The sequence below is a fragment of the Narcine bancroftii genome, chromosome 1, assembly GCF_036971445.1.
Source record: "Narcine bancroftii isolate sNarBan1 chromosome 1, sNarBan1.hap1, whole genome shotgun sequence".
Lineage (NCBI taxonomy): Eukaryota > Metazoa > Chordata > Chondrichthyes > Torpediniformes > Narcinidae > Narcine > Narcine bancroftii.
Window position 1 is genome coordinate 189,091,140 of NC_091469.1, and position 11,278 is coordinate 189,102,417.

Genomic DNA, 11,278 nt, shown 5'->3' on the forward strand with positions numbered 1-11,278 from the left:
AGACCCTGAGGTGACTAGTGGTGGTACCTCAGTTGTGGAAATCCTGGAGCAACAAACATCTTTCTCGGCAAATCCTACAAGAACTTTCCTGAGCGGTAAACATCAAGCACCAAGCCTAGTGAACTTTATACATGTTAAATTCTGTGCATAGTATGATGATTATCTGCAACCAGAGAACTTGGAAGAAGGAGAAGTGAGATTGAACTGTGAACCAAAGAACTTTTCTTAAATTTACACATTGTATACATGTGCGTTTAGAATTAGAAGGGTGTTAATTTGGGTTAAGTACAGAGTGCAACCGTGCCTGCCTGTCCCACATCGGACTTGTCAGTCACCAACGAGCCTGCAGCAGACGTGGACATACCCCTCCATAAATCTTCATCCGCGAAGCCAAGCCAAAGAAAGATAGTATAAGAATAGAGTTAAGTTAAAGTTTGATTCTATTTTCATGTTTGAAGTTGATTAAAAATAACTTTTGTTTTTAAAAAAAAGAAACATATTTAGGATTAACAGTGAATAAGTCCGATGGATACAGATGGCACTGAAGCCATCCACAGGGCACCTTGCCCATCAAATCGAGCCCAATTACAATCATTCTTGGGTTTGGTTAATCATTATCGAAAGCACGAACCCAACATATGAACGCTGTGCAACACGCTTAACCAATTTTTCCAAAAAGATCAGAAATAGTGCTGTTTGGAAGAGAGTGGTTCTTTAATTCATAGTTTCTGGTCTTGCCCTAGGCTGGAAAAATACTGGAGAGATGTCTTCCATACTTTATTTTTATTTGCTCTTTTCAGAACAACGAGAAAGGATGTGTGCTGTAGTCTCACAAGTCATAGAAAAGGGAGAACAACCAGCGGCTTATGCTTCCTGCTCTTTGACGGCTTGTGAATGTAATTATGCACAACTGGAAAAAGAAGGACTTGCCATAATTTTTTGGTCTACACCTATATGGTAGGAAATTCACCCTAGTGACTGAGCTTAATTTAGGCCCTAAAATGGGGATTCTGATCCTAGCTGCGACAAGAATTCTAAGGTGGGCAATGGAACTCAAGGTACATGATGAGGACTTAAAACATAATCCAGCAAACCCAAACAGCCATGCTGATGCATTATAGTGTTTACCTCTGCCTGAGTCTAAACAAACAGAAAGGCTGATTAACTGGATGGCAGAAGTGACACTTATCAATCAGGAACAACTTCACTACTTACTGATTACAGTAAAGAGGTACAGAAAGAAACTACACTGTCAAAAGTTTTGTCAAAGGCTTATTATGCACGACACAATTAAATATCAATCGTAGAGGGTGGAGTATAAGGACAATCATTCCTAAGAAATGGCAAGAAGCCATGTTATCCGAACTCCACTATATCATCCAATAATGGTCCGAATGAAAGCCCTGGCAAGCATGCATGCATCCATGTCTGGTGGCCATCAATTGACATTGATATTGAACAGAAGGCGAGAAATGTTGTGGGTATATGCAGGCGTGTGATAGGGCTGGTAGGAAACTTGTTTTTATTTGAATAAAGAACCAACAAGGCAACACTTCTCCTTGTGTGAATGTCTTTTTAAGGAAACATAACCTTGTTAATCATCCCTAATATTTTTTATAATATTTTATTTATTCAGCATATGTCAAAAATTAAGAATGTTATAGCACAAGTACATAATAAAATATTAACAAATATATGCTGAAACTATTTATAAAAACTAAAAAAAACTACAAACTAGGAAAAAAAACTATTAACCCAGCCCAAATCATCCCAAATATTTATGTATATTTATTTTGATTATTTATGTGGTTGTTATGTACTGTGCATTATGTGTTTTTTGCATGTGTATTATGGTCTGGAGAGACACTATTTCATCAGGCCTAATAAACTCAAACATGAAAATCTCCATTTAACAAAGACCCAAATTTAAAACATTGAGGTGGTTGCTGGAGAGCTTTCTTTTAAGTTTGAATATGCAACTGTTCACCATTAGTTTTATTTCCATGAAATGCTCTTTATTACAAACTAATTTTTTTTTAAAAACCATATCATGAAAATTCCACCCTGTTAAAAGAAATTGACAGATGATTCAGATTCATTCCAAAAATTAAACAGGGACCAAGGTTTGAATGTCAGATTTATTTGAATTTCCTTGCAAAAATATGGTGTCCAAACTTAGTTCAATACATTTGGAAACATGTCAAGTTTTTGGCAAAGGTGCAAAAGAGAGATTTCAACTCCATGGAAAAAGAAACAGACTTTTAAATTGTCCCTCCTTCAGCCAAAAGGTGTGTTATGAGCCCAGAGGACCCATAAACCCAGCAGCAATTGATAGTCACCAAGACAAATGGTGTTTTTAATTATCTTTAAACATGAAAATAGAATCAAACTTTAACTTATCACTATTGACTTAACTAACCTAACAACCCCCTTCTAATTCTAAATGCACGTGTATGTAATGTCCAGAAAAGTTCTTTGGGTCACAGCGCAATCTCACTTCTCATTCCTCCAAGTTCACTGGTTGCAGGCAATTCTTACACTGTGCACATTGATAAAGTTCACCAAGCTTTGGTGCTTGAAAGGTGAATGGTTACCGCTTGTTGATTTTTAGATAGAGATTTGTTGTTCCAGGACCTTCACAACTAATTCCTTTTTAATCAGCCACTTCTGTGTCTTGCTGACAAAACTTGCCCCCTTCAGGGTTCTCCAGATGATAAGCTCTTTCTTTCAGGTCACCACAGAGTGAACTTTATATATGTTAAATTTTGTGCATAGTATAAGAATTTCCTGCAACCAGTGAACTTAGAGGAAGGAGAATTGAGATTGGACTGTGAACCAAAGAACTTCTCTGAACTTATACACACATTATACACAAGTGCACTTAGAATTAGAAGGGGTTCAGTTAGGTTAGTTAAGTCAAGCTAAAGTGTGATTCTATTTTCATGTTTAAAGATAATTAAAAGCACCTTTGTTTAAGTAACCATTTGTCTTGGTGAATATCTATTACTGCTGGGTTTATGGGTCCTCTGGGCTCGTAACAATACAAATCATGCTTTCCTTCCAACCCTCGAGAACAGCCATTCTCAACTGGCCACCCCTCAGGGTGTGACAGATTATGTTGTGTTTAATATTGTACTGTACATAGATATGTTTTAAAGGAGATAAACTGTGGCAGATTTTTTTTAGTGTAGGTCACATATAAACATTTCAAAACAGATCTCATTTAAAATACTGGAGCTCTGCTCAAGTGAGACAGGCTAGTTCCAAGTGCCTTTGCAAAAGCTTTGGGGAGTGCCTATAGAGACTTCACTAACGGATTGTTCTTTTGAAAAGCAACAGATGAAAGAACTCGGAAGATTAGGTTCAGAGCTGCAAGCTCTGAGTACAGTTTGCTGTTCTAAGAGGGTCATGTGGTTTCGCAAGCAAAGAGAGTAAAGCAGGCTTTTCTCTGAGAAAGAGGGAGGGAGAGCGAATTCAGTTCTACAGCAGCAGCTGAGACTGGAACCTGACAAGCTTGTAAAAAACCCCATTTTGAAGACTGGTTGTGAGTTCTTAGCCCTTGTGATCCATACAAGAGAGGACTGGCTGCCTAGTGTTTCACTTGAAATAAGGGAAACAAAAATAAACTCTGTGGTGACCTGAAAGAAAGGTTATTATCTGGAGGACCCTAATGAGGCAAGTTTGTTCGGCAAGACACTGATGTGGCTGATTAGAAGGAATCAGTTTATGTCCAGCGAACAACAAATCTCTCTCTGTTAACCGACAAGAACCTTCCTGAGTGATAACCATTTAACTTTCAAGCACCAAAGCCTGGTGAACTTTATAAATGTTAAATTCTGTACACAGTATAAGAATTGCCTGCAACCAATGAACTTGGAGGAATGAGAAGTGAGATTGGCCTGTGAATTAAATAATTTTTCTAAACTTACACACACATTACATACATGCGTGCTTAGAATTAGAAGGGTGTTAAGTTAGGTTAAGTTAATAGTGATAAAGTATAATCTTGTTTTGATGTTTAAAGATAATTAAATACAACTTTTGTTTAAGTAACCATTTGTCTTGGTCAACTGTTGCTGCTAGGTTTTGGGGTCCTCTGGGCTCGTAACAGGGGGTCTCAGCACATTTAAGGGGGGGGTTCATGGACTGAAATCATAAATTATTTTTTGTTTTTTTACATAGTCAGTAGCAGAGAACAGAAGAAACTTGACTGCTTCACAGGGAGCATTTCAATGACTATGAGCGGAGTCCCAAGGGGCCCATAGCCAAAAAATAAAGTTGGAGTCCATGTTTAGGTAACAAGTGAAAAACCATGCAAAAGGTAGTGGACACAATCCAGTTCATCACAGGGTAAATTCTCCCCACCAGAGAGAATTTTTAGGTGGAACACTGACATTGAGAGCAGCAGCAATCATCAAGAATCCCCTCCACCCAGGACACGCTCTACTCTCATGACTGCTATCAGGAAAGAGGTATCAGTGCCACAAGACTCAGGAACAGTTGGTACCTCTCTGCCATCAGACTCCTCAGCAACAAACTCCATCAGAGACTCATTTAAGGACACTTACTTTGGACATTATTTATTAATGAATATTTCTTCCTTTCTGTATTTGCAGTTTGTTTACATTTCTTTGGTTGTTTATATTTGTCACTTTTGTATACATTATCTTTATCTTGAACCCAGTTTACACTAACAATAAGTAAAAATTCCACCTGGCCCACAGGAAAAAGAATCTCAGACTTGTATGTGATATCATCTATGTGCTCAATAAAATTTGAACCTGAGTTGAACTTTTCAACATCCTTCCTGGAGCGTAGAAGATTGAGGGGGGGGGGGGTGTTTAAAAGGGACAGAGAGAGTCAACGTGGATAGGCTTTTTCAATTAAGAGTGGGGGATATTCAAACCAGAGGCCACGGTTTGAGATTGAAGGGGGAAAATTATAAGGGGAAATTTCTTCACGCAAAGGGTGGTTGGGATGTGGAGGTGGTTGAAGCAGGGTCGATATTTACATTTAAGGAAAGACTGGATAATTACATGGAGGGGAGAGGATTGGAGGGGTATGAACCAGGTGCTGGTCAGTGGGACTAGGAGGGTGGGTATTTGTTCCGGCATGGACTAGTAGGGCTGAACTGGCCTGTTCTGTGCTGTATATGGACAGCAAAAAAAAGGAGCCTCATCAGCCTCTAATGTTCATCTTTTCTTCATACAGTATTTTTAAAACAAGGGTTGCTGGAGGTTCTTCCCACTCAAATTCAAGCAGACTGATGCCCTTCTCTCTCAAGTTAGCTAAATTTAATCCATCCAAGTTTGCTGGAGCACCAAGACACTGCTAGTATGTCATCTGATATGCACATCTGGAGCTGATGCCAGTCACAGACGCTTTGACAGGGTCACGCATGGATAGTTTGGAACCCAGAGCCCTGGGTCAGTGAGTTTATGTTAAGAGATAATGTCAGTGAGATAATGTTAAGAGATAGACCCAAAACAAAAAAAAATCGAGTGGGATGTTTATTCAACTGCTTTCCTCAGTGCGTCAAAAAGAAATAATTTAACTCGCTATCAGTTGACGTTAAACCGCAAGAGAAAATTATTACAAAACAAATCATTTCCCTCGTGTCCTATAGTCATGCAAACATTTAAAGTTTCTGCAGTTTACACAGCCCATTTAAGCAAATTGTTCACGGTTTCAAACTTCTTCTCAACGTCAACTTCCTTTTGCAAGTGAACTCGCGAATAACAACGCAGCTCTTGTTTTCTTCGACTAAAACCTCAGGACAGAGAGAGCGAGAGACAGAACATGGGCTCCAATCCTCCCGCAAGCCCATTTCTGGCCAAGGACGTCCATGGGAACCGACAGGCCGCTCTGGCCTTCCCTTCCTGCCGCCCGGATGGTGACCCGGAGCCGAGGTCTCCTCGGAGGCCTGAGGGGGAGGGGGATGGGCGCGCTCAGACTAGTCTCCATGAAGAAAGGACAACGTGGTCAAAAGCATTGCAAACTCGACAGGGCACTTGAAACGGAACCCGAAGGAGTTGGAGCCCCCCCCGGTTAGCGTGCGTCAGTGCTGCTACTTACAAAGCATGTCCGGGCGCGCTCCCCGCAACCGAAACGGGGCGGGAAGCGGTTTCCCAGCAATCACCGAGGTCCCCGGGACGGTCCGAAGACGGGCCTCCGCGCGCTGCCCAGGCAGCGAGAAGAGGTGGCCGAGGGGGCAGCTCCATCCATGATGTGCCCGGCCGCCTGCACTTCTCGCCTTCACTGGCGGCGGGGGAAGCAAGCCCCGCGCAGTGGGCAACTTCAACTCTTTGTTTCCAGCCTCACTCTCTTCTCCCGCACGGAAGAAACTTGGTTGCCGAAACTTGGATTCTGCAGCAATCGTGCCACCTGCTGACTGCAGGCTCTCCGGTGCTTTCCTCTTCCTCCAGGCACTGGCTGGCATTTAGGATCTCATCTTGCGCTTGGGTTTAATCTTCCCGATAAGACAGGGAGGCAGGATGCTCACGCCGTCAAAATAAATAAACGGTCATGGGTCGAAACTTTGCACTGAAAATTGCCGGAGTGTCGTCAATTTCAACTTGGACTTGCATCATTTGGCTGAACTTCCAGCGCATCCCCATGAGACCACAAAGAGATGAAAACAAATGCTCAGGCTCTGATGTGGCGGCTGCTGAGGCTGGGGGGGGGGGGGGGGGAATAACAGTTCGTTTTATTTTTGCAGGGCCACATAGACTCGTCCAGCTTTTCGCATTGAGCCTTTTCTGTTTAACTGCCCATCCCAATGTCTCTTAAAAGTTCTATTGCATCTGCCTCCACCACCTCCTCCGGCGGATCGTTCCAGTTAACTTTCTTCGCCCTCTGTGTGAAAAATCTCCCCCTCAGATCTCCTTTACATTTTTCCTCCCCTCAGATCTCTACTCCATGGGACTTCCATGCCCTGGGAAAAATACCCCTCATGATGTGATAAACCTGTTTCAGGCCAAATAAAAATTAGTGATTTATAAGAAGCAACGAAATTGATGGTGTAGTAGTAGAAATTTTGCCTGACCAAGAGGAAAATGAACCTCAGGGTTGTTTGTATCTGACTTCACTGGAAGGCAGTTTTTGGAAAGAAATAATCCCACGTTATGCAGGACTTTTACCATGAATATTTATTGTCAAATAGTTTCAGGGTTAAAATGCAAGTTGCAAGTCAATTCTGCAAGTAGCTAGTAGATGTTGACATAGTTCATGCTGTCACATCATAACATCTTTGCTTCAAGGTTTTCTCTGCATGGTCTTTGTTTTACAAAAATGCAGACATTAGAAGAGTTCTGACAACTTTTATTGACCATTTAATCATAGTTTTAGTACTGACTCACAAAGTTTTAATGCCTTTTTAACTGAAATAATGTTTAATAAACAGTGGAAAACTCAACTTTAGCACAGATTGGTTTGAAGAGTCATAAATAATAACATTCTAATTTCTGCAAGCGATTATAAAGGAAAATAGTCATTACAATTTTTCGTCTTTAAAAGATGGAATTCAAGACATTAGAAAGTTGGAAATTGGACTGAGTATTTCGAACTCAAATTGGCACAATCGTCAACAGCAAGGCCATTGTAGAAGCAGTAAGACTTGCTAAAGTATTCCTTTGGTGTGTTTATTGCAAGTTAGAAGACAGTTTGGAGAAACTGCCACTTGTCCTTTGAGGAGTGTTTTGGTTTTAGAGTTTAAGTTGTGCTTGTTTGATGCATGAATTCGACAGTCGGCTGAATGAATAAGATGGCAGCTGCCATTGAAGCTGCGGCACCTGTGGAGCTACGTGTCAAGAGATGAAGGTCGCGAAACTTAAAGAAGAATTGCAACGGCAGACCTTGGATATGAGTGGAAATAAAACTACTCTTCAAGCAAGACTGAATGAGACAATAGAAAAAGAGGAGGAACTGGCCGCTGGGAGTATAAATCCCACAGAATTACTGCCAAAAAAAAAGCATAAAAAGAAACCAAGATCAGCCACATGGACATGGCTGAAGCTGTGCTACAAGACGGTGGTGAGGAGGATGGGTCATCCAAAGTAGAGACAAAGTCTGATATTAAGGCAGCATCTGACATACCGGATGATGTGCGACCAGAAGATAGTGTGTTCAAATCAAGAAGAAGGAGAAGCAAGAAGAACAAGCTCCAGTGTAAAGTTTCAGGCTGACACAGCAGCTCTTGAAGCAGAATTGGCCTTAAATGAGCGGGTGGGGAGGATAAGAATAAGACGGGTGCAACGGCGGAGAGAAGAGGATGAAAAAGGCACTGCAGGAGGAGCAGCTAAGAAGGAAGAAATTGCGGTTAATAAGACAAAGAGGGTGACTGGAACTGGACAAAAGAATTGTTGTTATTCAGGCCAGGTCAAAGGCATTAGAAGGCTCAGAGGTATCTGGTGCTCAAAGTAAATTATCTAAAGAGTCTAATGCTGTGGAGTTATGTTTGGAAGAAGGACTTCAAAAAAGGGAAATATTTAAAACCAAGACAGAGCCAGTGCCAAGGTTACAAGACATGCATGGTCCTGAAGTAATCCAGTTAAGGCAGTGGTTCCAGATCTCAAACCCCAATAATGGCCCCATTGGACAGAGATATGAGCCCAATGCCCAATCTTATGAAACAGAATACCACCCGCTTCCAGCAGGTAATAGAAATATGGGTGAAAAAAGTAATTTATGCCCAGGCATGACAAAGCAAGATGAAGTGGCTGCATCATTAATTCAATTACAGACTCTCTTCCCTGCCCTAGAGAAAGATTCCAGTTTTTGATGGTGACCCACTTGAATTCCAAGCATATATGAAAAACGTTGAATGCAGTATTGAAATTAAGAGCCAAAACTCTTGAGGATTGTCTATATTATTTGGAACAGTTCATGCGTGGAAAACAACATCTTGTAAAGAGTTGCCAGCATATGGCTTCGAATGAAGGAAACCAAAAGGCTAAATTCATACTAAAGAAGGATTTTGACAAGCATAAACTTTCTGCAGCTTATGTGCAGAAGGCTCTTTCATGGTCGTCAATAAGGTGAGATAACATGAAGGGTTTACACCCTCTTTCGTAGAGGATGTTGCAATATCATGACAGAAATCAGCTCTCTATGAGAGCTTGACATATCTACTAATATGATAATCATTACAAATAAATTACCCTACCGAATTAAAGAACTATGTTGAACAAAGTACGCTGAATTTAAAGAGAAGATTCAAGAATGTTTTTTCCTTTCATTCAGACTACACTAACATGATATCCAAAGGATATGCAGAGAAAGTACCAGATGATATCTTGGAATGTGGTGATGGCAAAAAAATTATACTTACCACATCATGGGATTTTTCATCCACAGAAGAAAAATCTTTGTGGGGTGTTTGATTGTTGGGCAACCTTTCGGGACGGGGGGTTTCACTAAATTCTCAACTCTAACAAGGTCCTGATTTGATAAGAGTCTTAGTGAGATTCCATAAAGAACCTGTTGTCGTTACTTCAGAAATTGAAGCAATGTTCCATTTGGGTGAAAGTACCAAATGAAGACCTTGACGTGTTACAATTCCTTTGGTGGCCTGATGGAGACTACGGTCAGAACATGGTAGAATACAGAATGATAGGGTATCTATTTGGAGTGACTTAATCACCAAGTTGTGTGAATTTTGCCCTTAGGAAGTGTGCTGAGGACAATATGGAACAATCTAGTTCTCAAGCTATAAGCACCATCAGGAATAACTTCTATGAGGATTACTGCCTCACTTCTGCAGCTACAGTAAAATAAATGATAACTATCATGAGTTAAAAGTGATCTGTTTCAAAGGAAGTTTTCTATTTACCAAATGGACAAGTAACAGCCACCAGGTATTGGCTGCCATCCCTGAAAGAGAGGGGGCAAAACAAATGAAGAATCTGGACTTAGGCCATGACAAGAGAGGGTGTTAGGTGTTCAATGATGTTTTAAGTGTGACATCTTTAAGTTCAAAATCATTTTGAAGGTCTGGCCTCTCACAAGAAGGAGCATTCTATCAACAGTCAGTTCAATATATGATCCTCCAGGAATATTGGCACCAGTTGTCCTGACTGCCAAGAAGATCCTGCAAGCTTTGTGGAGGAAAGGATTAGTTGGGATGATGATACCAGACTCCATTGTACAAGGGACGTGTTGGATTTAGGATCTTCATAAGCTAGAAGACTTCAAAAGTCACAGGTGATTCAAACCCACAAATTTTGGAACTATGGCATCTGCTCAATTGCATTATTTTGCTGATGCACGTGAAGATTATTACAAAACTATTAGTTGCCTGTTACTGCATAATAACAAGGATCAAGGACATTTTGGATTTGCAATGGGAAAGGCCAGTCACTATCCCACGAATGGAGTTCATGGCTGCTACCATAGCAAGCAGTTTGGACACAAGGTTGAAAGTCGCAGATGAAACTAAGACTCCATATTTTGGACTGATAGCACCTCTGTGCTCAAATCCATCAACAGTAAAACCACAAGGTTTTGATCTTTCATGGCTCACAGAATCACTGAAATTGATAAAGTGCCATGTCCAATAAAGTTGAGATATGTTAACGCAGTTAACATTCTGGCCGATTTGGCTTCCCAAAGTTTGAAAGTCAATTTTTTTCTGAAGAATGAAATGTGGATGTCTAGCCCTTGATTTCTTCTACAGCCTCAAAAGGGGTAGCCTCAAAATCATGAAAATTAAAGAAATTTTACCAAAAGACCCTGAAATCAAGAATAAGACTGCAATTGCTGTTCAGATAATGCCTGAACAGATGGGCAGTTACCTGCTAATCCATTACTTCTCATCCTGCAGTAGTTTTAAAAGGGCAACAGCATGGATCATAGCAGAAGAAACAAACAAGTGATGTTCCTGCTAAATTTCAATCAGATAACATCCATCAAGAGTACTACAACAAAACAGATAATATTGAGTCTCAAGAAAAGGGACATCTCACAGTTAAATAAATCATTAATGCTGATAAGGAGATGATCTGCTTTTGCCAGAGGAAGAGATTTGCAGATGAAATTTCAAATCTGAAGAAGGGAATGGATGTCAAAAGGACAAGCCGCATTTGTAAACTCAACCCTATTCTCGAGAATGGTGTTTTAGAGTTGGTGGGCACCTTAGAAGGGCAGCAGTGCCAGAAGAAATTAAACATCCTGGCATACTGGCCAAAGGTTTTCACATTTCAAATCTAATTCTTCAACATATTCACAAAGAGATAGGTCATGGTGGTTTCAACTTTATGTTATCCAGATTAGGAGAAAAATA

At 40.6% G+C, this 11,278-nt stretch overlaps 1 protein-coding gene and 1 long non-coding RNA gene across 3 annotated transcripts in view; one reads left to right on the forward strand and one right to left on the reverse strand.

Moving 5' to 3' along the window:
• Window positions 1-1,554, forward strand: part of LOC138736216 (uncharacterized) — a 55,492-nt gene extending 53,938 nt beyond the window's left edge. The window contains exon 3 of the long non-coding RNA XR_011340163.1: window positions 801-1,554. This is a non-coding gene — a long non-coding RNA (uncharacterized lncRNA). The remainder of the gene's footprint in view (window positions 1-800) is intronic.
• gpsm1b (G protein signaling modulator 1b) overlaps window positions 1-6,454 on the reverse strand; it is a 248,192-nt gene extending 241,738 nt beyond the window's left edge. For both annotated transcript variants that reach the window (XM_069885288.1, XM_069885278.1), the window contains exon 1: window positions 6,076-6,454. In XM_069885288.1, coding sequence (XP_069741389.1) covers window positions 6,076-6,439 — 364 coding nt within the window. In that variant the 5' untranslated portion in view covers window positions 6,440-6,454. The remainder of the gene's footprint in view (window positions 1-6,075) is intronic.
• Between the last annotated feature and the right edge of the window lie 4,824 nt (window positions 6,455-11,278).